This window comes from Porites lutea, chromosome 4 (assembly GCF_958299795.1).
Source record: "Porites lutea chromosome 4, jaPorLute2.1, whole genome shotgun sequence".
Classification (NCBI taxonomy): domain Eukaryota; kingdom Metazoa; phylum Cnidaria; class Anthozoa; order Scleractinia; family Poritidae; genus Porites; species Porites lutea.
In genome coordinates, this window is record NC_133204.1 from 45208876 (window position 1) to 45236492 (window position 27617).

General features: G+C 39.3%; 1 protein-coding gene and 2 pseudogenes across 3 annotated transcripts; 1 reads left to right on the top strand and 2 right to left on the bottom strand.

Annotated features, from left to right (window-relative positions):
* The first annotated feature begins 979 nt into the window (after positions 1-979).
* On the top strand, positions 980-27617 carry LOC140933773 (dehydrogenase/reductase SDR family member 7-like). Of its 3 annotated transcripts, none has more exons than XM_073383414.1 (7): positions 980-1277; positions 2068-2192; positions 3426-3618; positions 4244-4290; positions 5418-5537; positions 15393-15559; positions 26577-27617. In XM_073383414.1, exons 1-7 carry the CDS (start codon positions 1007-1009, stop codon positions 26644-26646), a joined length of 993 nt encoding a protein of 330 aa, XP_073239515.1. In that variant the 5' UTR covers positions 980-1006; the 3' UTR covers positions 26647-27617. The 3 variants fall into 3 exon arrangements, with proteins under 3 accessions (XP_073239515.1, XP_073239516.1, XP_073239514.1); XM_073383415.1 differs by lacking the exon at positions 26577-27617 and adding an exon at positions 16392-17061; XM_073383413.1 differs by lacking the exons at positions 980-1277; positions 2068-2192; positions 3426-3618; ... (1 more) ...; positions 5418-5537; positions 15393-15559 and adding exons at positions 18529-18831; positions 20579-20703; positions 22291-22483; ... (1 more) ...; positions 24283-24402; positions 25170-25336 and having other exon boundaries at positions 26577-27118.
* LOC140933067 (uncharacterized) lies at positions 6320-15159 on the bottom strand (annotated as a pseudogene).
* On the bottom strand, positions 8702-11624 carry LOC140933068 (uncharacterized; annotated as a pseudogene).

The window sequence follows — 27617 nt, forward strand, 5'->3', positions numbered from 1 at the left end:
TTTCAGTGGAACATTACCTACTATTTTTGAAGATTATTTCACACCAAAGAAAGAGCATTTACATTATGACAATACCCGATCAGCTTCTAATATACACATAGATTATCAAAGAACGAATTATGGTAAATTCTCAGTAAAACACAGACCCCGGGGAGGGGGGGTACTCCCATACATTACCTATACGGGTATGTGCCGCCCAACGGGGTCGTGATTTTGAAGCTCCTGATTTAGAACGGGGTATCCATTTCAGAGGCGTTTTCTGGAACGGGGTATAATATTTCGAACGCACGAAAGCTCCAGTTTTGTAAGCAGCCATTTGAAATTATTCAAGGACAGATTGCTTTTAAAAATACGGCTCAATGCGTTAACAAGCAAACTGTTGTACTCTTTGCACCCCTTAGAACGGAATATAGAACGGGGTATCAATTTTAGGGGAAATTCTGGGTGCCAATTTGGAGTCCCGGGCGGCACACACCCACCCAAAAAATACCCAAGTGCCCCCCCCCCCCCGGGGTTGGGGCTTCATAGTGACTCGGGCTGCGCTAGCTCAAGACGTACTTAGAATACGATTTGTATCAGTTTGGTTTGCCTGCGGGCATGAACATCGTGCGCACACGCACCGTAAATAGAAATGTTTTCATCGTTGTCGTAGCTTGTGGTAACCTAGATGCGTCCAACTGTCCCCGCAGCAGAACCAAGAATAGATTTCATGAATAGTTTTCATAGGAGGAGGGCCATGTATGGGAGATTCGCTCTCTTAGCTCATTCTCTCTTGCTACGCTTGTTTTGGAGTCTGCAAACAATAGCTACCTTGTAGATTACCCTCCTTTTTTGCAAAAGTGTTATTGAATTGACCCCTGCACCTTAGCGCCACCGGTGTCAAGCTTTTGAAAGGTAAGGGAAAATTGGCGGGGAGGACCCCATTGAAGCGTTGCGTGACAAAGACTGTCTTCTGTCAACCATATTAGGAGGCAACATTCGTCACGGGGGTGATTAGTTTTGCATCATGGCTCGAACACTTTTGGTTCTTGCAGTTTTAGTTCCTCTTTTGTGCTTTTTGCTTGTAAAATATCAGGATGCAGATTTTGTCCTTATGATTTACGAACTGATAGGTGAAAATCCCTCCGTAGCGCTGCGAGGGAAAGTTGTGTGGATCACTGGAGCTTCAAGCGGTATCGGTGAATATTTAGCTTACGAATTGGCTAAATGTGGCTGCAAGTTGGTCCTCTCTGCACGAAGAAAAGATGAATTAGAAAGAGTCAAGAAAAACTGTGCAGGTAGGTCAAAAACGATATAAATGTGAGTAAGCTTATGATATAACTGCTTAGAGCTTGTGGTTGAAATAGTCTGATACAGGTGAGCTTGATTAGTCTGGAAACGAGCAATTATTTCTTGGGATGAGGCTGTGTAATTATCCGCCGAGGTTGATAACACCTTCGTGCCTTACAGTCGACCTGTATTGAGCGGTAACTGTCCGGGAAAACCAACTCACTGCTTGATTCTTTAGCTGGTTGACCGAAGATGGTGACAAAGCTAAATATTTATCACGTGACAAATTGCCTTTTAAAGAGATTTACTTTGTACATCTTCTTGTGCCAAAAGAAAGCGAATGACCACTTCAGGTAAATGCCATGCACATCGTGGTGCCTTTCACTGGCCAAAACCTGTTTTGATAAGGATACATTTTTAGAGCAAGTCTCACCCTGGGTGTGTGTGTGTTGGTAGGGATGGAGGCGGGGTGGGGGGTAACTGTTCTAAGTATGGGTGAGGGGATGTGTCTGAGGGTGACTCTGTTTAAGGATAAAAATGGAACCTGATTTCTTGCCCAGCAGTGTGTGATCGCTGTTTAGAGCAGCGGACAGATACATGGAAACCCAGATGTAGTGGTATGGCCTGCTCTTGACAGAGAGTAAAAAATGCTCCACTTTGTGTAGGAGTATGTAATATAGGTGAAAACATAAGAATGTACCCTATCCCCAAAGGTCGACTCCTGAAGTCTGAATGCAGGTAGAAGCAAAGATTTTTATTTATGTACTGAGTTTGTTTTTACCATTTCTTTCCTACCAGCAATTTCCCTTGCCATTGACTCATCATTTAAAAAAGATCAAGAAATTCTAGTCCTTCCATTGGACTTGCAAAAATTTGATACACATGAAAAACTGGCCCAAGATGTCCTCAAGCATTTTGGAAAGGTAAAAAGAAACTAGTATATATAGGTCTTGAATTTAACAGCAGCTGGTCTGAGTGGACAGCCGGATAAGGGTTGACAACTGACATCAAAGCTGATTATTAGTGTTGACCCATGGGCAGCCTGACACTTCATTGTGTGGCTGCCTCATGTCATGCTGTTCCAGGTTCTACATTAGTGTGATTTATCCAGCACCACTAGCTAGACTGCAAGACAGAAAAAAAAAACACTAGCTTCTAATTTTAATAAATCACATTTTTATATAAGCAGCATCAAACTAATAATATAAAATTTGGTATATCTTATAAGTTTCTCCCTTTTATGTTCAGTTAAAGGGGCAACCATCTTAACGCTCTTCTGTATGTCAGTTCGTTCTTATGGCAATGTAATTAAAGACTGTTGTCTTCTTGATGCTTAATTCTGTATGTCTCGGTTTTTTTGTACACTGTAAGTTAAGTGTTTTCTCTTAAATATTTAAATTTCTGTGTGTTTATACATTGTGTAGTTTGTGCCAATTATGTCAATGACCATGATGTTAACTTCTTAAGTAAACCTCTTTTCAATTAGTTCCATATTAACAGGTTGTCTGTTGAATTTAGGTTGAATTTAGAGAAAATGCAGCCCCAGTAGGCAGTGTCTGTGGTATTGTGTTACTGTTTGCGCGTAGGTTTTCCTCTTCTTGTGTGTTCGTATCGTATTCATCTTGTACTTCGAGCTGTTAGAGTTTCTTCGTTAGATGTTCCTGTCTTTTCAACATTGGTGTGAGGGCTGTCTTTTCCCAGGAACAAGAAATTATTGATTATTATTGAATTGTCTGTAATAATGAGGTGTCCTTAAGCCGGTGTCTGTAAAGTGGGGTTTGACTGTATTATAAATACAGAATTTTCTAGCGATGCATTTTCCTTCTAGAATTATGAAGAGCATGGTTACGGTAACTGAAAAAATGACAAAAAAAATATTGTTACAAAGTTACTGGCTTTTTTTTATTGGTGATTATATTTGTCTTTGGCAAAAAAGGTTTTAAAAAAGTGTTACATTACATTTATCTATTTGAGTGCAGAACACAGACTTAACCAAAACTAGGTGGTTTAAAATATGCCAGGAGGAAAATCAATGTATTGATTTATTTTAAAGGTACTGTATAATGTTTCAAACCACTAGGTGCTGTCCTAACCAAGTTTTTATGCGTAGAAGCTTTCCATATGATCCTACGCACAGTGTCTTCGTCTCTTTTCAGGTTGATATTTTGGTTAATAATGGTGCAAGGGCACAACTGGGTTTGATAAGTAAGACGTCACTGGAAGTTGACCAAGCAATTCTGGATTTGAATACTGTTGGCGCTATTTCCCTGACAAAAGCAATTCTTCCCCACATGATTGAACGCCGAAACGGACAGATTGTTGTTGTGAGCAGCCTTTCTGGAAAGTTTGGTAAAAATTTAAGTCTGTAGAATATTTTAATCCAAAAAGTGATGAAAATGCTTCCATTAAATGCTAAAAGTGGCTCAAGCTCCAATGACATGTTTCATCTCACCAGCCATGTACCCATTCCCGCACCACTCTTCCTTCAGTTAACCTTTTAAGTTCCAAGAGTGCATGACCAACATCAATTTTTCCCCAGGAATATTAGATGTACATCATCAAGAAAGATCCTATGAGAATTAATAAAATAATTTCCAGAAGGAAAATATTTTAATCTTTTATCAAATTATCTTAAGTAATTCTTTACGGAATGTTTGGAGATCAGTATGGAGCATTTGTACATGTATACATTTGTTGGCTTAAAGGGTTAAGTTCTTTCACCCAGTTACACACCCATTCAGGCACACACACATGCACTCATCTTATTATTACATTACCCTCAACCACAATTTTGAATATAAAAGAGGCCTTTTCCGGCCCTTTGTTGAATTTTTAGAACTGTGTCAGCTCATATAATAGAAATTTAAAAAGATGGTATCAATCTTTTAAGAATAATTTTTGGAATCCCTTTTTATTCTGAGTTTAATTTTATACGTCTTGTGTTGTTAAAATGATATTTACTAATTTTTTTCAGGGTCCCCTTACACTGGTACATACTGTGCCAGTAAACATGCATTGCACGTATGTATTCCAAGTTTATATATATAATTAAGACTTGTGTTTATTCAGTGTAGTGTCAGTGTTGTGTATGTTAATAAGCATCTTGTTTGAGTCAGTTTCACTTTAGTTTTATTTCTTCTGTCCATATTTAGAGGTAAGAATTAGATGGATGTACATTTTTATGTTTCTGCAGAGACTTTAATTATCTCCAGGCAAATTGTTCTTAGACTTGTTTCTCCTGTTCTCAGATATATACAAAAATAATATGCTATATACTCCTCCATGTATGTCAAAGACTTTTGTACAGAAAATTACTGGAGATGGGGGACTGCAGATTCCCCAGGAAAATTGTTTCCAGTATGTGACAGCTAAAGAGAAAGAGAAAATTTCCTTACAGTATTTTGAAAATCATCGAGCACACCTGGCCAAAATATCGAAAACCTCACATGCGGTGTTCCCAATATTTTTTACTTCTGACTGCAACTCAAGGAACACACAAGAACAAGTGATATATTGAGAGATGTTTAATGTAACTTATAAATGTCTGCTTGATGTTTCATCAAAAAAGGGTGTAAGCTATTAATTTGCAAAGTAAGCAAATTTCTTCATTTTTCCACTGTATGGAAAATTTGCAGACTATTATAAGCAGAAGTAATTTTGGTTGGCTGCTTCAGCTTATATCAGGCTTTCTTTTCATTATTACTCAGTGCCCATCATAGAGCCTGATCTGTGGTTAGATAAAACCTAGACTGTGAGGTCTTAATGATTGAAGGCCTCAATTTTTGAAAAGCCTGCATGGTGTAATGGTTTTCCAAAAGTACAAAAACATCAATTTTTGAAAAAAGTATTCCTTAGTTTCTGCTTCATTTTCCAGAAAACACATCCACTTTGCAATAATATTATCAACAACAACCCCCCTACCCCCTCCCCAATGGAAACAGTCCCCTTGTTCACTGTTTGATCAGGTGCAGTGTGATAGACAGTAGTAACAGATAACTAGTGTGTTTAAGAAACTTTGTTTGGACCTGATATCCAAGTTTTAGCCTTGAGTTATAAGGCATGATGCCAGACAAACACAAACTTAGTTATTAAATACCATTAAAATATTTTTTTCTGTTTACATCAGCAATAATGAATGTCTTTTCTAGGGTTACTTTGACACAGCTCGTCTTGAGTTATCAGAGTACAACATCGGTGTCCAGATCATCTGTCCAGGACCTGTCAAGTCTGAAATAACAAAAAATGCATTGTCTGAAGATGTTAACAAGGTATAAAACAGAATTTTTAAAATCCTAATTAATATGGAAACCAATCGGGATTGAGTCAGATGTGTGCAATGAAGAAATAAAATCGAGTATACTTTGTTTTGTTTTGGCCCCTGGCAATGATTTCTGCAAAATTTTGATTTCTGCAAAATCAGTTTGCTGTACTTGTTGCTTCAGTTTCCCCCAGTAGTCTTGTTAGTAGTACAGCACGCACCATTTATTACTGCTTTTTTGAAGTGGATGATCAACGTCATTTCCTTTTGCCTTTATCTCGTGAATGAAATGCGGAGGAATCTCATTAAGATAACGTCACATGCTATTTTTAGGTGGTTCACCTCTTTTGACAGGTTTAGCCAATGATGTCACCTGTGATTTAAATTCACTGCATCCGAACGTTCATTGGCCATTCAGCATTTTCACATAGACCATAATGCACCTTGTTTACCCCCTCCCAAAATTTTACATAACCATTTGTTTCCAATTTCTCTTAGGGATTCCTACATGTAGGCCTAGTTACAAAAATCTATCCGGAAATTTTTTAAACAATCACGTAATTTGCATAACATGCGGGATTCTTGTGACCTGTGGTCAAATTGCATGCAAACACTTTCAAACTGATTCAAAATGGTAATTTATTTACTAGACAGTGTAAGTGGTTCGTCTCGTTTACATATTGCTCTTTCAAACAAACGATAACGACAATAAGCACGTAGTAGAGTTTGACATTTCATGTGGCAACTCAGGGAACATGAGAACTTCCGCTAACACAAAACTACCTGGCAAAGAACCATTTGGAACTGTACACACTTAACACTAACGACCATTGACTCTGAACACTAAGGCTGCCTCAATGGCATGGTCCTGTTGATCGCCAAATATCGTAGTCAGTAGTGACGCAACCCTCTCAGCACTAGCGGATGAAGGTTCCACGAGTACAACCTTTTGCACTGCAGCAGACCATGCCGGGAGCTCTTGATCATTGGATTTCTACCATAGCCACAGTTCCGTACGAAGATCAAAAACATCAGGGATATTTGCGGCCTTAACGAGGTATACCGGTAGTTCATCCTTTAATGACTGGATCACATTGTTGTCTAGGAAGGGTGTGGCATCTAGCCGATTGATGTCTACATTGTTGGGTCTTGATATTTTCACAAACAGAGGGTTAAAAATCTGTGCTGCCTTGAACACGCGGATGGAACGTGCGTGCTACCACTCAATCATTCATCGCCGTCTGGGAGTAGTACTGAAATGCAGGCGTAAGGCACTCCCCAAGGGCACACTGGTACCACCCTCGTTGTTCAGCCGCATTCACAGGAAAAACGTTATGAATGGCTTGAGCCAAAGTAGGGAAGTTCTGCACATGAATAAATGCACTTAGCTCCTGCAACTTTTCAAACACAATAAATACCAAAGTGCCGTCTCCCTCCAAAGTATAGGTCGCTTGCACAAACTTCCCAAGTTCCATAAAAGCTGTGAATTCAACTCTTAGCTGAACTGGATTGCGGAGAAGTGCGTCAGATAGCTTCTGTCTGGAAGCCTTCGCAAAGTCTTCATCATGCGCCAAGAACGCAGGGATGTGTGCTCACTCCTCGAACACTACCTTGGTGCATACCTACAGACTCCACCATCGAATGGAGTTGTAGTCCGGCATGACTCTTGTAGTCCGGTTCTTCCAGACGTATCTTGCTTTCATACTGGTAGTAAAGATCACATTCCATGAAGACATGAATGGTGTCAAAGACTGGAGTTACTGATTTAACACCCACTCGATTGAGAAAGTAGGAAATACAGCATGCCCGGATATAAAATGGACACTTTCCCAATGGTCTTGTGTTCACCGGGGCTCTATCTCGCATTCCAGCCGACAGTTGACTCTGTAATTCGAACTAGCTCATCTCCATTCACTGTGCTGTGGGTGATTTGGAAGCTAATCATAACAATAACAAAATTGTCAAATCTGATTGGCCATCAACTGCCCTGAGTTCAGCCTTAATTGGACAGTTTAATAGGACAGTACGCGCCATCACGCGCGCGCTTAAATGGCTTTTTTTTTCACTGCTAGCAAAACAAAATTTCGAATTTCCTGTGTTTTGATTTAAAAAATATTCTATTATATCACAAATTTTGTTAAAGTTATGATTAACTGGTAACAGAACTTCGTGTCGTCCAATTCGGTCTGTAATCATACTAGTCAGGTCGCTTAGCGTCAGTATCGTTACTGGCCGGATACAAGCACCAATTTTTGTATGCACTGTTTTTTCGATGTAAGATTTAAATTTAGTCGTGGATCCATCGAAAATATTTCCTCTATCTCATCAAAAAGAGCGTGGAAAAATTAGGTTAATTTGCATAAATTCAAAATGGCGTCGCTAAGTACTAAAATTTTAAACAACTCCAAATTCGTCGCACTTGTAATGCAATTATAACCCGTGTTTGTTAAAGTAATGAAAAATGATAGTGCGGACTGAGTGCTGCAGTCCAATTCGCTCTTCAGTCATACGAGTTTAAAACATGATTACGATTACAGACCGGCATGGACAACACGAAGATCTTAGTTCACCAATCAGTCAAAACTATAACAAAATGTTTCATAACTTTAGCCTTTCCAAACATTAGAATATAACTTTTTCGAGAGTTCTTTTGCTAGACGTTTAAAAAGAATCTACTCAAGAGCGCGTGGGCGAGATGGCGCGTACTGTTTGATTACTTACGCATGACGCTTTCTGATCTATTAAACTGTTCATTAAGCTGAAATCAGCACCTCCGTAGGCCAATCAAACTAGAGAATTTTTTTGGGTAGGCATGATTTAAATAATAAAAATATTATTAAATTAATGACAAAAAATCAATTGATTTTTTGTTCAATAAATTTTAATTACCCTTTTTTTAATTACTCTGAGTTAACACGCTCTCGAGCGAAATTAAATGATCGTCATAAGTTGTTTTAATAAGGCATTCCAGTTAAACAGAATATTTTCCTGGCAATTGCGGGGAGTATCCAGGAACTTTCGAAAACTAGTTACTTGGGCAACTAAAGAAGAACGTTCTTAGTGCCTCCTTCTTCCTCTTAGATCAGTTACTAAAACTACTCCTGATTTGAAAAATACGAATGACAGTTACTGTAAATCGGTATGTACTTTGAACATCTTAAGTTTCACCTCCTTTCATCTCACTTGTCTGCGATCGCTGCAATACGAATTGCAATTACAATTGCAAAGCGGGAAACACTTCAAGTTCGCTTTGCCACATTTGCAGTTGGAACAGTCTCCCTTGCATGTACACTTGATCAAATCTTGACAGGCTTTAGAAAGCTCTGGAACAGTTAGCCAAAGTGGGCTCCACACATTGTCTACTTGTCGCCAGCCATAGTCGCTTGGGGAATGAATCATCTGCTGTACTTCGGTACTTGTAACCCAGATAGAAGCTTGGTAAACAGCCCTCTTCGTGTGTTGTAGGAGGGCATTCTGCGTTGGTGGCATCCTTTCCATCGTGACGTTCTTTAGACAGAACAGTTCCCTCCTTGTCTGGTTGATTGAAAGTGAAGTGCTCGTTTTGTCGTAGACGAGGACGATCAGCCGCTCAATCTTACGAAAGTTCTCACAGTTGGAATCAAGAGGCTCAAAAGGATGTGAAGGTAGGGAGACAAAAGTGTCTGTAACCTCTTCAAACGCCATCCAAGCTTGCCAGAACGACTTCTTCCCTTTTCCCCAAAAAGCAGAGGTTGTGTCGCATCCAGAAATCGCGTGAAGCATTGGTAGTGCTTGTGACCTTTTTGTGCCAAGGCTGGTGGACAGAGCATTGATGCTGTAATGTCTGTAGTTCTTTCCCACTCCAAAGGCGACCCAAATATCAGCCTTGGGCTGTGACAGTAACAGCTTGTGAAAGACACCAATAAGGACAACAACAACATCAGTGTCCACAGTGCGAACTTGCACAGTCGTCAATCCCTGCTGAAGTGCGTGTAGTACATGAACCACAATTCTTGTGTCGGCCTCTTCATGATTGCAGTTTTGCATGGGACTGGAAGAGCATACCGTTAGCACTGACTCTTCCGAAGTGATGTAAACCGCCTTTCCCTCGGGGAAGACAAAGTTTGCCACTTTATAGGTAAGAAAGTCCGACCAGTTTCGTGGTAACTTGGTTTCTCCGGATACCTTTCTGCGGTCCCCCTTTCCTCTCTTCTGACGAGTCGACTCCTTTAAACTTTCCGGTCTGTATGTGTCCCATACAACGTCCAGCCTTTCTGTTCCTTGTAGATGACTCGGAAGATGAGGGATGAAAGCCTTCTCTGCGTATTCTTTGAATGTTGTAATTCCAGCGATGGACAAGCAGTGTACGATGACAGCACCATCCAATACTTTACAGCTGAATGTTTCAGGCGGCGTAGATTCATGTAGTGGCTCAAGGCATTTCATCAGTTCAGACTTTGTGCCCGGCAAATAAAGTTTGCCGAATTCTGACAATGAGGGAGGAAAGGATTGGACTTCATGAGAAAAGAATTCTTCCAAATCCCCTTCACGGCTCTGCATTGAGATATACAACTGACCAAAAAGAGACACATTATTTTCTAGAGCTTTAATCTTCTTTCCTTGCTTCGACTTAATCTTTGGACTGGGTTTCCTGAATAGTGCTGGTTTGTTTAATTTAATGGGTTCATGAATAGATCGTTTTCGTTCCTCCAGTACTTCTTTGACAAAGTTACTGTATTGTCCCTTCCCTGTGTCTTCAAGGGTGTACAATGCAGCTACGACTGATTCATCAGCGCAATCTCGACTGTCTAGGGATACAAGATCTGAAAAATCGGCCAAGAAAGGGTTCCCCATCTTCCTTGATGCTAGAGAGACTAGTGACCTGCCTTTGGAAGGTTTTCTGTGTTGATAGACCTTGCTCATGATTCAGAAAGTTTTGGGGATTATCTGGATCGTTATCAGAAAAGTATTGGCTCTCGAACTGTTTTCGAAGTCTTGACAGCTCTGGTCCTGACAGCATCCAGCGTCTGAAGGCAACAGGGTTTTCTGTAAGACCAATACAACCCCCCGAGCCTTTCACGTTGCGGTTTTCTTGCTCGTGTGCTTGATCGAACGGAATTCCAGAGAATGTATTGGCCGTTTTCGAAATAACCCAGTTGCCCTGAATCTCAAACTCTTCTTTGATTGGCCGAGGCAAAGATTTCATATCTCTTATATGAACGGGTAGCCACCTTGCGTAATTGACATGGTCTAAGGCAAAGAACAGAAGTGCTAGTTCTTCCAAAACGTTCGCGTACAAATGAAAGTTTTCTCCCTGTGAGCCCGGACAAAGATGAGAATAAGAGTTTCGTATCGCAAAATAAGGTCCTAGAACATAAATGTTGGACTTTTAGCTATCATCTGTAATCTCCAGGCTTCGGCTGTTTCTTCGTGTTCAGAGCCAATACAACTTAAGAAAGCTTCGCGTTGAAGGATATGCAAGGTTAACAGTGTGACTTGGTGGGCGTGTCTGGTACGGGTAAGGTGAGCCGCGTTCAACATCGACTGTGCAGTCCCGGCAGAAGTTACTTCAGCTTCTGATAGAGCTAATGTCCACCCAGAGCCTTCCAGTAAATCTCCAAGTACGTTCCAAAGAGCCATCTCTGTGTGCAAGCCTCCCAACATGGCTACATACTGTCCTTCGCCGTGAGTGGCTGGAAAATGCCATTGGACCAGCTTTGCCAGGGCGAAGAGTGGCTGATCAAACGTAATGACTGGAATCTGACCAGGGTTAAGTAAATTTGTCGCTTGCTTCACTACATCCATACCGTGCTTAATCATTGCGGGTGTAGCAGACTTCTCATAGAAGAGAGGTAGCATTGCACACAAGGCTGGAAGCCCATGTGTAGGCGTTTTTTGAGAGGCGTGATAAGCTGCCCATGCAATAGCGTCTCCTTTCTCTATTTCTTCTTTTTTCAAAAGTCGCGTGGAGATCTGCACCCATTCATTTTCCGCTTCTAGGGCTTTATCCAGGCAGACCTTTGTTTGCTCCACCTTTACCTCTGGGACGACAGTGTTAGACTTTGCTATAGCTACAGCCGGGACAGTAGTGTAGATTTCAGGTAGCTGAACATGCTTTCCACTCAGGGAGGGAGGAACCGTAAAAGGCGGTCTACATTCACCCGGCTTGTTTGGGGATGGAAATTGGAACATACTAATACCAGTACCATGGAAAGAGCTTTGTGATGTAGTTGAACTGGGATTATGGTCCAGGTTGTCCAAAGCACCAACGGTAAACAGGCTTCTGTTCAGGCAAACAGGGGATACAACTCCGTCCTCGTCAAAACGTATGCATATTGCTTTGGCAATCCAATCTTCAAGCTGTAAAACCCTTTCGTAAGAAATGCAGATTCCCAGCTGGTGTAACTGATTGATAAGATGCTTACTTCTGGTCAGGCCATGTATGTTCAAGCCAATGTAAACAGGGAGTGGTGGCTCGCGCTCTAACGAATGTCTTGGTTTTGCCTCTGGATCAGCAGTTGATCGTTTCTTAGCGTTAAAGACTATGGCCTGGCCTATAGTGAGGCATGCTTGGGACTCTTGTTTCTCTTGGTTTTTCAAGTTGGATCCATTGAGAATTAAGGAAATGAGGGTCTGGAGACTTGATGGCAGTGACGTGTCCTGACATTTTTCCGGAAAAGATCCGTTGAAGAGAATGCCTTCATGATTAAAAATGTCTTTCCTTATTATGGAAGCAGCCCTGGCGAAAATTAGTGCGTCTTCTGAGAAGTCTCTTTTCTTTAAGGCGTCTTGAATCATGTTACGCATTCCTTCTTTGAAAACTAAGAAAGTGTTCCTGCCGTCGAACTGTTCTTGAGCTTCCTTGAAGTGTTCCAACAAGCGCTCCTTTAGCCTGGTCTTGTTTACTGATTTCGCATTACCTAGATCCTCCAGGCGACTTTCATATAAAGAGTGCAGCTCCGACAATTTAAACAGGAGTTTTCCAGAATTGACTTCTTTTTTGACATAACTTGCAAGCTCGACGAACACGCGGGAGTTACACACGTTTTCATCAATATTTTGCTTATCCTTGTTTGATTTTCTGACGTGACTGCGATATCTGTTTTTCAATTCAATCAAGCATTTCAAGTGATACTTTGCTCCGATCGCAATAAGATCTCCTCCAAATATTCTCACAAGTAGTCGCGAATCATTAAGCTCTGTTATTATTGTTCTTATATTTGCGTCTGTCTCAAATGTAGACACCTGGCGGAGATCTACATTATCTTCTCGAGCTCCCTTCTCACACAAAAAACACACCTCACTGTTCAACCGTTGTCGCTTACCGCGAGAGCTTGTTTCTGTCGAATCATTGCTGCGTTTTCTTTTCAGTTTTGCTCTTTCAAGTTTGCAGCTGCTAAATTTCGCATAGCAAGACTTATGCCACGACGCACGATGAAATTCCCAGTTTTCTGCAGTCTCAGCGCTTCCAAATTTGACTATCACTGGTAAAGAATCAATATCTTGAAACTGCTTTACGTGATTAAGAAAATTCGTATATGCGTCTTTTTTATTTCCTTTCTTTACCGGGTTTTCCAAAGGACATTTTAAAGCTTCTGAGGTTTTCCTCTCGCATATAACACATAGGTTCCAGTCTAGCTCCATGTTTTGCGGTCACAAGCTAAAACAAATAAGGAATTTCTATAACAATGTATGTATGCTACAATGTTGGCTGTTAATTAAAACTGAATTTAAGCTACAGTAAAACGGGCAACAACAAAAAAGGTGCAACTTGTTTTGAAACATTGCTGCAAACGAGTTGGATAGAGGTGTTTCGCGTTTTACCACCGACGTTCGAACCTGTCTTGTAACAAATAAGGTTGCAAGGTTTTTTTCGTAGGTGGTAAAACGTGCAACATTGCTATTCAGCTCGTTTAGTACCAATTTTACAAAACAAGTTGCACTTTTTTGTTGCCCGTTTCACCGTACTTTTAAGGAAAATTTCCGTATAATTCATGATATCTTGGACCTCTATAGGTTTATGAATATAACAACATTGTCTTTTAACTGCAAAACTACAAGTAACATTGTATACGTACCAGGTTAAGAAGCACTGATTTGGTCCCAACATAAAAGCACCACAACAACATGGCGTCTGAAGCAGCGCCCGAGAGTTTGAACATGCTTTTGTTTTGAGGGAAATTATTCAAATTGCACGCAAAAATCCACGTGGATCCACGGAGAAAAATGTTTAATAGTAATTAAGGAAACAATCTGGTGATTTTGATGCTTGTATCCGCTGTGTAACGTTTCCGCGAAAATTTGGAGTTAAGCGACCTGACTATACTCGTGATTAAACAAATTGGACTCCCGCTACGCGGTCGTCCGATTTTGTTAATCACTCGTATCATTACAGACCGAATTGGGCTCCACTCAGTCCTGTTACCATTACGAACAAGTCTTGATTTCACCTCCCATTCATGCACAAAGCGCACCAAGACTACTAGTGCCTCTCCTTCCCTGGTGGTACCATCAAAGATAATACCCACATCCTTGCCCTTTAATTCCTTTTCCAAGGACTTGTATTCCTCTTCTGATATGAAGGGGATAAGCTAGTGTATATTACATGAGGATGACAGACTCATGCCTGCTTCTTCAAAAATTTCTCTGAAGAACTCCAGGCGATTGAGAAGGGTGCCGCTCTTCAAGAACGCTTGAACAACTTTTATGCGAAAGACCCTTGTAGGTGTTGAAAGAGTCTCTCCTTTGGGGTGGTGTTCTTGGTCGTATTTCTGAAGAGCCTGTACAATGTGTTCTTCTCGTTTGCCGATCTTCTTCAGCTTCCCTTTATTAAGCCTATGCTTCTTGCTCATCACGTGAGTCTTCAAGTTTGACCTTTTAGATAGATAGATAAAAATACTGACACTAATTCTGCCTATTATAAACTTAAGTCGTAAAAATGTATTAAAAAGGAAATAGATAAGGATTAAAATATACACAATATTGTGATAAGTTAAGATGCAAAAATCGATATAAAGCTTCACAAAAGCTTCCATCCTTACGTGCTCAAGGTTTTTCCCCCTTTCAAGTGTTTGCTATGCAGAAACTTGGGCTCGTAGTCAGTTGTTGGTTTCCGTTTTTGCCTCGTCGATTTCCCCCTTGGTTAGAAAAAAACTTTTCGCTTTCTTGCCAGCTCACTGTTACTCGCGGCTTTTAGAACGTTCTTCAAAATCGTTTGTACCTCTGTTTCTTTCTTGACTTATATCCTGAGGCTCAGTTGAATCAATCTCAATAGCTTCTTCTTCTGCCGTGTTGGGCCTATGCTTCTAGGCCTTACAGTGATGCTAACAAGGCGTGAACAGTCGACGCGTGAACGAGAGTGAACATAACTTATGGGCTAACCCACTGACCAGTAGTATTTGAATGGCAAGAGCCCGACTGCTCGAAACAGTAAACGTAAGAAGCTCTTTGGAACCACTCAAATTTGTTTTTATGCTATCGGCTGTATTTTTTAAACATTATCGTTTAAGAACTCTTAAATTTTCTAAAAATCTCACTTGACTCTAAAAATCCTAAAAAAGCCGGATTTTTGTAACTAGGCGTACGTCGTCCCAAGGCCAAGGGAAATCAAAGACAGTGGTTATCAAAATTTTAGGGGAGTTATCAAGGTGCATTATGGTCTATGTGCAGATGGTGAATTAAAGGACGGTTGGATAGTCTCTGCAGCTGTATATGAAATTCAAACTTTACAACAATGGTAAAAACAATAAAATGTGTAAAGGAATTATCAGTAAAGAAAGAAAGGTAAGTTTTTGTTTACAGTACCTCATTTAATGTTTAGCGAAGTATCAGTAAGCGAAAATGGCTCTACAAGTTTATCTCAGGGGAAGATTTGTTTGTATTTTAGCCTCCTCCATCCGACTATGCAAAAAAACTTGTCAAAATGCCAACAGAACGCTGTGCGAGGTTGATGGCAGTAAGCATGGCAAACAATTTGGACGAAGTCTGGATAGCAGAATATCCAGTTCTTACAGCTCCTTATTTCAACCAGTATTTTCCAAACTTCTTCAGATGGTATGTTTGGCTTTGTGTAAAATAATAGAAATAAAAACATCGCTGTAATGGTTATAAAAGCTGTGTCAGACTTATTCGTCACATGTTGTTTTGTAAGCTTTGTTGAATTGACAGTACACAATAACTTTCAATGAGGCCTCCTTTTGGGCCCTTTCCAAAAGTCAGAACTGACCGGCCGGACCATAGTCGGACCAGTCATTTTGACGATGAAAAACGCTTTTTTCCAAGAGTTTTTGTTGAAACACCATTTCCTTCGTGTATGCCATTTGGGATCTCTGTGGATAGTTTTGATTAAAAGTGAAATTATCATTATGACTGGAATTTTCTGGCCAGTCAGTTTTGACAAATGGAAAGTGCCCCATAGAAGAGACGTGGGATACATGTGTCTTTAGTGTGAATTTTGAAACCCCTCGTTTCGCTTATTGAGAAGAGAGCCTGGTTTGACCCTGTTGGTATTTCAGTTTTGCCTTTGTGGCTCAATCCAATCTTTGGGTTTTTTGTTACCATTTCATCTGTACCATGTCGCTGTTTGAAGACGATGCTGTTTGTCGGAAACTTACCCTAACAAAAGCACACTCATCATCATCCAACGTTTTTTCATGTAAATAGTTCTATTAGCCCAAAAATTTGACGACGTTTAAATGGTTTCAGCAGTGCATGTTGGATAAACTTGGATCAATATCTTAAAACTGGGAGTCACCGCAGCAATGACGCAGCTTAGCCGTCTTCATTTCACATTTTCATAAATTATATGCAGAGTTAGTGATTGTGTCAGTGTGTTTGGTGCTCACTCTATTCTCATCCATCCCTCCCTTGCCTGTTCTACATTTAGGGGTGTGAAGAAAATTGCGATGAAGGTGATAAGAGAGCTTTTGGACGTTCCCCAAGACAAGGATGCATAAATTACATGTTACGAGTGAAGTGACTTAAGAATGGCTGGTGTACCTCTTGAAACCTTGCAGAATGTTCCTTTTTAAAAGCAATCTAAATCAGCTAATTTTGGCGATCAAGAATTCGACTACTTTGTAGTCAGTTCTACTTAGGAACAAACCATTCTTGACCCGCGATTGACATCCGAATCTAGCTTCAAACTCAGCGTTTCATGGAGGGAACTATAATCATGAACTTACGTCTGGGGACAAATGTTGCTCTTGTGACGCATTTTTACACGCGTCAGGTCGCGGGGCGACTAGTTGCAGCAACACGTTGCGTCCCCACTTAGCCTGCGTAGCCAGCGTTTCCGTGCGAAAATTGACTGTCGTTCCATTTCTCGCGCAGCCAAAACCGACAATCCCGTTCCGCGGTCTTTCCAAACGGAAACGCTTGCTACGCAGGCTAGCGACACATGGCAGCGACAAATCGCTTCTTTTGTACTGGAGAATTTTTGTAAAAATCTTTGTTTCTGCAGCAGAATTTTGTCGCTGCAACGAGTCGCATAAATTCCGTCTGATTTGATTATTTGCGACATGTTTCTGTAACATTTGCAATAAACAACAGGATTTGTAATATCAACCTGATTTGTTTTCAAACTCAATGTGATATGTAATAAGAACAGGATTTGTAATAAACTCAACCTAATATGTCATAAAACAACTAACTGGATTTGTAACCAACTTTCAACCAGATTTGTAATAACGAACTTAACCGGATTTGTAGTAACCTATCAACAGGATTTGTAATAACGCTGCGAAAGGTGACTTAGTGAGTCACTTATTTTTATACTGTCTTGATGTGCATTTCTTAAAGGTACTCGCTATTCTCCCACTCATAGCCTGCGTAGCAGGCGCTTGGAAGTAGTGTCTCTCTCTCGCGCGCCCGTTCTCTCTTTCTCCCACTACTTCTAAGCGCCTGCTACGCAGGCTATCCGACTCATGGAAGGGTATCGATATTCCAAAAAGTTAAGGATCGAAAAGGCCAATTCAAGAGGAGATTAGGGGAGAGGGTGTGGGTTAATATATTGTACATATCAGCCTACACATATGACCTCAGACATGCAAACCTAAAAGGAAGGTACTCGCCACAAAACGAGGTTTATTATAAAAGTAATGGAGGATATTACATGGCCGCTTGGAGATATGAAATTTCTCTTCTCGTGTTGAAAAATATTTCACTCGTTCGATGCGCTCACTCGTGAAATATTTTTTCAACACGGGAAGAGAAATTTCGTATCTCCAAGCGGCCATGTAATGTTCTATTTATTATACAAACACCAATGAAATACCAAACCATTTCACTTTAATAGTCTTTTGATGTGAAAGGCGCGGTTTATTATGTACCCATAGCAAAGGTGATATTTTCACATGTGAAGATATCAAGTTTTCGCGCGAAAGCTCACCTAGTATTTTATTGGTGTTTATATAATAATTAGATTTACTCACTCAATAACAAGAAACATTCTCATTGGTCGAAGATTGCTTTTTTTCACTCATGGCTTCTGATCGTACGACCAATGGGATCGCTTCGTTTTCCCGCCACTGCAGTGGCAGCCGCGCTTGGTTTAGCGGTTCCCTGTTTATCAGTTTGCCATTTCATATTTTTTAAAATTAAATTAACCCCTGCCCCTGCACTTTAGCCCTACCTGTGTCAAGCTTTTGGAAGGTAAGGGGAACTATTGGCGGGGAGGACGCCATTGAAGCGTTGCGTGACAAAGATAAAAGGAATGCCTGCTACCTCGTCGACAAATGTCCAATGGATTGATTGGAACCAGAAACTCAGAAGTGGTTGTTCAACCTTATGAGTTTCTGTTGGAACTTAATTCTTAGGGATTTTAGGAATTTTTAATTTTGAAATTTCAGATTAAAGAGGGCAACATTACAAGGAAATTAACTTTACCTTTAGTTTGTACAGATTTGCTCTTTCTTCCGAGGCTACTTCTCTTTTTTAATAGTCTCCCTCGCAGTCGTTCTTTCGTGACGCAACGCTCCTTTGCATTTAAAAACTGTCACGCAACTGGTAACTTTTACGCAACATTCGTTACGGGGGTAATTTGTACTGCATCATGATGGCTCGAACACTTTTGGTTCTTGCAGTTTTAGTTCCTCTTGTGTGCTTCTTGCTTGTAAAATATCAGGATGCAGATTTTGTGCTTATGATTTACGAATTGATAGGTGAAAATCCCGCCGTAGCGTTACGCGGGAAAGTTGTGTGGATCACAGGAGCTTCAAGCGGTATCGGTGAATATTTAGCTTACGAATTGGCTAAATGTGGCTGTAAGTTGGTGCTTTCTGCACGAAGAAAAGATGAATTAGAAAGAGTCAAGAAAAATTGTGCAGGTAGGTCAAAAACGATATAAATATGAGTAGGCTTATGTATTATAACTGCTCGAAGGTTGACACAAACCCTAACCGTAACCTTAAAACAACATTCTTAAAAAAGGACAGACCCCGGCCCTACCCAACCCCGCGTTTTACTGACATCCGTGACAAAGGCGAAGTGAGAAAGAGGAGGAAATGTATATTACAATTTGAGATAATTCTGCCTAGATTGATGTCCATCATAACGAAAGTTAGAACAATAAAATGGCGAGGGTCCGTATTAGCCGGAGTTTGTTTCAGTCAAATGTCTAATTTATATATGCCGGGGATTTAGCAGCTGTCGGTAAGAGCGAGATGTCCGCAAGGTAAGAGAGTTGACTGTAGTCTGAATCAGGTGAGCTACATTAGTCTGGAAACTAGCAATTTTTGGGATGAGCTGGAGGGCTGTGTATTATATGAAGAATTTTGCAGATCTCGGAGGCTGTTATCCACCGAGGCTGATAACACCTTCGTGCCTTACGGTCGACCTGTATTAAGCGTTAACTGTTTGGGAAAAAGCCAACTGGCCGCTTGATTCTTTAGCTGGTTGACCGAAGATAGCCTGCGCGCAGACGAAATTAAACTCTGGTATAATCAGAGTTTAGTTATCGTCTGCACGCAGGCTAACCGAAGATGGTGACAAAGCAAAATACCTATCACGTGACAAATTGGCCTTAAAGAGTTTGTACATCTTTCTTGTGCCAAAAGAAAGCGAAAGACCACTTCAGGTAAATGCCATGCACTGTCAGCACATTGCAGTTATTGTGCAAGTGTGGTAGATCTTAAGAAAGTGTCTGCTTAATAATTAAATTCAAATATTGGCTTGACAGATCAGAGGCCCTGGGTAAAATTTTGACAAGCAACATGGCCTTGAAACAGCAACAGAAGACTAGATAAAATGGCAACAAACTATATAAAGAGGAGTGATGGCCATATTTGAAATGCAGACTTACAGGGACATACATATATATCCTCCTTTCCCTGACCCCTAGGAGGGCCTTCTAACACAGGTTGAACTCTATTATGCCCGCTTATCATCAGCCATCACCCATGGGTGAAGAAGTTTCAGGGTACTGGACTTGACATAGAATTGACCAAGATTATGATATATAATTTATATAATTTATATAATTATTATAATATATATTATATTTAATAAAAACGAAAAAGGTAAAGTTCTGCAGGAAAGTAAAAAAAGAGCATGGATATAAAAATACAAAATTGTCAAAGATGTAAAGCTAGAAATCTCTTACTTTTGAAGCCTTTCAATGGCCAAAGTGTGTTTTTATAAGGATACAGTTTAAAGGTCAACTTAGTACAAGAGCAAGTCTCACCCTGGGGGGGAGGGGTGGTTGTGTGTTAGTAGGGAATAGTGGAGGGGACGGGCATGACTGTTCTAAGTACGGGCGAGGGGATGTGTCTGAGGGTGACTGTTAAGGATAAAAAAGAAACCTGCAGAATACTTGCCCAGCACATGACAACAATAGCAGTATGTGAGCTCTGTTTAGAGCAGGGGACAAATTAACACATGTAAGCTCTCATAAAGTGTATCCCTGCTCTTGATAGAGAGAGAAAAAAAACACTTTGTTAAAGCTAGAGCATGTGTTCAAAACATAAGGAAGTACACCATCCCCAAGTGACCCCTGATTAGTCTGAATTTTATGCAGGTAGAAGCAAAGATTTTACTTATGTACTGAGTTTGTTTTTACAATTTCTTTCTTTCCAGCAATTTCCCTTGCCATTGACCCATCATTTCAAAAAGATCAAGAAATTCTAGTCCTTCCATTGGACTTGCAAAAATTTGATACACATGAAAAACTGGCCCAAGATGTCCTCAAGCATTTTGGAAAGGTAAAAAGAAACTAGTATATATAGGGCTGGAATTTAACAGCAGATGGTCTGAGTGGACAGGGTTGACAACTGACATCAAAGCTGATTGTTAGTGTTGACCCATGGCCAGCCTGACACTTCATTGTGTGGCTGCTTCAGGTCATGCTGTTCCAGGTTCTGATATATGTTAGTGTGATTTTAATACACAACACGGAAGACTACAAGACAGAAAAAAAACTAGCATCTTAATTAATTATTGCAGTAAATCACATTTTTATAAAAAAGCAACATTTTCTACTTTTTATATTCAGGTAAACCGTCTTAACGCTTTTCTGTACGTCATTTTGTCTTATGGCAATTAAAGTCTGTTGTTCTCTTTATGCTTAAATTCTGTATGTCTGTCTTTTTTGCACACTGTATGTATTAGATTTTCTAATTTCTGTGTGTTTAGATAGATAATTTTGTGATGTCAATGACCATATAATGATGTCAACTTCTTAGTAAACCTCTTTTCCATATCTGCCTGTCAATTGTATGGCATTTACATTGGTTCATCATACATCGGTTAAAGTTTTCTGTCAAAGTGATTATTAATTCATTCAAGCTTGATAGTAATGAGACGAGGCTGATTGTTCCTTCAACTTTGAAAGGTTCATAAGGTAAATTCCTTTTGAAAGCTTTACTAATTTTACACCTTGAGCAGTCCAATGTTAAAGTAGTTAAATATTATTTCACTTCATGGCCAGACAACATGTACTGCAGGTAGATGACGAGATTGCCTACCTAAAGGTTATTTCAAGTCTAGAAAAATGGAGTAAAAAAATGTAAATCTATGTGTTAAAACTACCATCAAACCTCATTATTAATACATTAAACACTGCAGATAGGGTCGTAAGAAATAAAGTGATTTAAATGAAATTTAGAGAAATGTAATGCCAGCAGGCAGTGCCTGCGTTATAAAATTATGTGTTACTGTGACTATTGTATATTGCACATGTATGTTTTCCTCTTCTTGCATTTGTGTGTTCATATCGCATCCATCTTGAAGTGGGAGCGATTTGTTGTTATTAAAGCTGTTAGCTGAGTTCCTTCATTGTGATGTTCCTGTCTTTTCAACATCGGCATAAAGGCTTTCTTTCCCAGGGACAAACCAAACTGTCCGTAATGAGGTGTCCTTAGTAAGCTGGTGTCTGTAAAGTGGGGTTTGACTGTACTATGAAAATACAAAATTTTCCAGTGATTCATTTTCTTTCTGTAGTATTATGATTAGCGTGATTACAGTACGTACCTGAAAAAAAGTAAAAATATCTTGTTAAAAAGTTACTGACTTTTTAATGATTAGTGAATGTCTTTGGAAGAAAAAGTTTTAAAAAAGTGTTACGTCATCATATTAATATATTTGAAGGCAGAATAAAGACTTATCCAAAACTAAGTTGATTGTTTAAAATTATTATATGTAAGTAAAAAAATCAATGTATTGATTTATTGTATACCTAATTATATTAGTGTTTCAAACTGCTTAGTGCTGTCCTAATCAAGTTCTTATGTGTATAGAAGCTTTCCATATGATTCTACAGTACATGCACTAGTGTTTGAGTCTCTTTTCAGGTTGATATTTTGGTTAATAATGGTGCAAGGGGACAACTGGGTTTGATTAGAAAGACCTCACTGGAAGTTGACCGTGCAATTTTGGATTTGAATACTGTTGGCACTATTTCCCTGACAAAAGCAATTCTTCCCTATATGATTGAACGCCGAAAAGGACAGATTGTTGTTGTGAGCAGCCTTTCTGGAAAGTCTGGTAAAAATTTAAGTTTGTTGAATATATTATTTTAACCCAAAACGTGATGAAAATGCTTCCAGATGCTAAAAGTGGCTCAAGCTCCAATGATCGACATGCCTCATCCCAGCCATGTACCCATTCTAGCACTGATCACTCATTCCCTCAATTAACCTTTTAAGTCCCAAGAGTGCATGACAAACATCAATTTTTCCCCAACAATGTTAGACGTGCATCATCAGGAAAGAATCCTATGAGGATTAATACAACAATCACCAGTGGGAAAATAATTTGTCTCAACTAATTCTTTACCGAAATGTTTGGAGATCAGTATGGAGAATTTGTGTACAGGACAGGGGGTTTATTATTTAAATATGACCCTGTTTGATTTCTTAGAACTGTGCCAGCTCATATATATAATAGAAAGTTAAAACAGATGTAATCAATCTTTTAAGTATAATTTTCAGAATCCCTTTCCATATATACTAAATAAATTTAAATTTTATACATCTTGTGTAGTTAAAATGTTTTTTTCTAATTTCCTTCAGGGACCCCTTATACTGCTACATACTCTGCTACCAAACATGCATTGCACGTATGTATTCGAGGTTTATAAAGACTTGTGTTTATTCAGTATTGTGTATATTATGCACCTTAATGTTTGAGTCAGTTTGACTAGTTTTATTTCTTCTGTCCATATTTACAGGTAAGAATTAGATGGATTTATATTGCTTTTCCGAGATCTTAACATCGCCAGCTGAATTTGCAAATTACAAGTGTACTCACACGACTGAGCCAAATTGTTCTGTTTTGTTTCTCCTGTTCTCGATATACACTGAAATAACGTGCAATATATTCCTCCATGCAAGTAATAATTATAAAGATTTGATACTGTACAGAAAGTCAAAGATGGGAGTGGGTCATTAATTGTAAACTATTGTCTGCTATGTTTCGTTTAAAAGGAAAAAAAGATGACCAAGCTATTTTGCAAAGTAAGCAAATTTCTGTACATTTTTTCCACCTGTGGAAGATTTGCATACTATTCAATGAGCAGAAGTAATTTTTATTGGCTGTTTCAACTTGTTTTATGACAATTAACTGGGCAGCTGACCATGTGAGTATCAGGCTTTCCTTTTCATTTTTACTCAGTACCCACCATAGAGCCTAATCTGAGGTTAGATATATCTTAGACTCATTAACTGGTTGAAGGCCTCAATTTTTGAAAAACCTGGATGATGTAATGGTTTTCCCTTAATTAATAATTAACTAAGAGAAAAATTGATGCTTTTGTAATAATTTATTACAAAAACATCAATTTTTGAAAAAAATTGACTCCTAGTTTCTGCATCATTTCCCAGAAAACAGATAATGAGCATATTACAATAATATCGGCAACAAGCCCCCCAACCCCTTTCCAAAAGAAGCGGTTCCCTTCCCCCCAAAGTATTGTGTACTGTTTGATCAGGTGCAGGGTTAGTAATCAGTAATCAGTAATCAGCAGCTGATAGTGTAAATGTTGTGGTTCAATTTTATCCTTGGTTTAAATTTTATTTCCCTTTGTTTTGAAAAATAAAATTTAAACCAAAGATAGAATTGAACTACAACATATATTTCAGAATTTTTTGGACTGATGCCCAAGTTTTAGTCTTGAGTTATAATTAGGCCAAATACAAACTTTATAATCATATCAAAGAAAAATCTCAGTTTTTAAAAGGCAAATTAAAAGTTATCCAGACACAGCCCTTTTTATTTTTAAGTGTATATTTAATACAATAAAATATTTTCCTGTTTACATCAGTAATCATGAATGTCTTTTCCAGGGTTACTTTGACACAGCTCGTCTTGAGTTGTCAGAGTACAACGTTGGTGTCCAGATCATCTGTCCAGGACCTGTCAAGTCTGAAATTAGAAAGTATGCATTTTCTGAAGACGTTAACAAGGTAAACAGAATTTTTTTTAAAAAAAATCCTTATTAATATGGTGACCGATGGGGACTGAGTCAGATGTGTGCAATGAGTAAATAAAATAGAGACGTGTACTTTGTTTTGTTTTAGCCCCTGGTTATGCAGTTTCTGCGAAATCTAGAGCATATTTACAATTTTTTTTTTAAATCTTATTTTCACAGTGAGAATCATTTTGCTGTACTTTGTTGCTTCAGTTTCCCCCAGTAGTCCTGTTAGTAGTACAGCACGCACTATTTACTCCTTTTTTGAAGTGGATGATGTCATTCCCTTTTGTCTTTTATAGCTCACGAATGAAATGCGGAGGAATCTCATTAAGATAATGTCACATGCTTTTGTTAGGTGGTTTAACAGTTTTGACAGGTTTAGCTGATGATGTCATAGTTTATTTGAAGTTGGTCTTGATGTCATCTGTGATTAAAATTCACTGAATCACAATTTTCAATGGCCATTCACCATTTTCACTTAGACCTTAATGCACCTTGTTTACCCCCTCCTCCCTTCCATTTTTTATCGGGTACTGCAGTCGTATCGTGGTCTATGTGAAAATGGTGAATTGGAGGATGTATGGGAAAAACAACAATGGTAAAACGGATAACATTTATAAAGGAATTATCAGTGAAAAAAGAAGGGTAAATTTTTGTTTACAGTACCTCATTTAATGTTTAGTGAAGTGTATCAAAAGCGAGAAAAAGAGAAAATGGCACTACAAGTTTATCTCAGGAGACAATTTTTTTGTATTTTAGCCTCCTCCTCTCACCCATGCAAAAAGACTTCTCAAAATGCCAACAGAACGCTGCGCGAGGTTGATGGTAGTAAGCATGGCAAACAATTTGGACGAAGTCTGGATATCAGAAAATCCATATCTTGCAGCTACTTATATTAACCAGTACTTTCCAAACTTGTTCAGATGGTATGTTTAGCTTGGTGCAAAACAATAATATAATAATTGTATTATCTTGCTAACTTATCATCTGGTTACCTTTATCTTAAAGTAATTAAAAATGTAGCTGCATTATGGTTATGAAACCTGTGTCAGACTTCTTTGTTATATGTTTTTTTCTGCACAACTTTCATTGAAGCCCTCTTAGGGGCCCACCATGCATTTGACTTTTGAGGTGTGGGTGAGTTGGTGATTTTGAAAACAAATTTCCTGCATGAAATAAGCGCGTTTATGTTACCAAGTTATTTTCTCATTTAAAGAGCTTTACAAAACCCCAGCAAAACAAACAAAAAAAATATTGCTTCATATAAGCAATGTATTACAATCAACATATCAAGAAATCTGAGTGTTGTTTTCGGGTAGCCTGTGATTAAGACAGTCGGGCGTCCTGTTTTTTTTTCCGTTTCTTTTTAGTGGCCTGAAAGAGAGTCAGTGCCCAGAAAGTGGCCTGTTTTCACAGCAAAAGGCTTTGCAGCTCCATATCAGGACCATTACTGCAATAGCCACAATGTAAATGTAAATACATTTTTACAAAAACTTGGACTGACCCTCTTTGAGGAAAAAAAATCCTGCAGACAAATGAGAAGGGACAAAAAATATCCTGCCCAGCAGGTTTGCAGGAAAAAAATATTCTTGCTGACCAGAAATTACCAACCCACCGCACCCTCCCCCCACCTCCCACCCCGCCTCAAAAGTTATATGGTCGGCCTCTTGGTAGGGAAGGAGGGATATATATGTCCGTAGCGTGAATTTTGAAGCCGCTCTTTTCGCGTATTGAGAAGAAAGCCTGGTTTGACCCTGTTGGTATTTCATTTTTGTATTTGTGCCATTCTTCATCACTGTCGTCGTAGACTTAACCCAATCTTTGGGTTTTTTGTGACCATTTCATCTGTACCATGTCACTGTTTGAAGACGATGCTGCTTGTCGGAATGTCACCCTAACAATTGGACACTCATCATCACCCAACATTGTTTTATGTAAATAGTGCTAGTAGCCCAAACATTTGACGATGTTTAAATGGTTACAGCAGTGCATGTTGGATAAACTTGGATCAATATGTTTAAACTGGGAGTCACCGCAGCAGTGACGCAACTTAGCCGTCTTCATTTCACATTTTTCATAAATTATATGCAGAGTTAGTGATAGTGTCAGTGTGTTTGTTGCTCACTCTATTCTCATCAATCCCTCCCTTGTCTGTTCAACATTCAGGACTGTGAAGAAAATTGGAATGAAGATGACAAGAGAGCTTTTGGACTTTCCCCAAGACAAGGATGCATAAATTACATATTACGAGTGAAGACGTGACTTAAGAATGGCTGGTGTACCTCTTGAATCGTTGTAGAATGTTCTTTTTACTGAAAAGCACTCTAAATCGGCTAATTTTGGCGATCAAAAATTCGATTACTTTGTAATCAGTTCTATTTAGAAACAAACCATTCTTGACCCGCGATACTCCATATTGACATTTGAATATAGCTTAAGACTCAGCGTTCCATGGAGGGAACTATAATCATGAACTTAAGTCTTGAGACAAATGTTGCACTTGTATAGATAACGCTTGCGACGAGACGTAGCCTGCGTAGCAAGCGTTTTCGTGTGGTTTCCGAACGAGAGTCAAAGACCGTGCGAAAAATTGGCCAAAACCAAAAATCTCGTTCCTCGGTCTTTCTTTCCTCCAAAACCAAACGGAAACGCTTGCTACGCAGGCTAGCGACACATGGCAGCGACAAATCGCTTCGTGTGTACTGGAGAATTTTTGTGAAAATCTTTGTCTCTGCAACAGAATTTTGTCTGACCAGAAATTACCAACCCACCGCACCCTCCCCCCACCTCCCACCCCGCCTCAAAAGTTATATGGTCGGCCTCTTGGTAGGGAAGGAGGGATATATATGTCCGTAGCGTGAATTTTGAAGCCGCTCTTTTCGCGTATTGAGAAGAAAGCCTGGTTTGACCCTGTTGGTATTTCATTTTTGTATTTGTGCCATTCTTCATCACTGTCGTCGTAGACTTAACCCAATCTTTGGGTTTTTTGTGACCATTTCATCTGTACCATGTCACTGTTTGAAGACGATGCTGCTTGTCGGAATGTCACCCTAACAATTGGACACTCATCATCACCCAACATTGTTTTATGTAAATAGTGCTAGTAGCCCAAACATTTGACGATGTTTAAATGGTTACAGCAGTGCATGTTGGATAAACTTGGATCAATATGTTTAAACTGGGAGTCACCGCAGCAGTGACGCAACT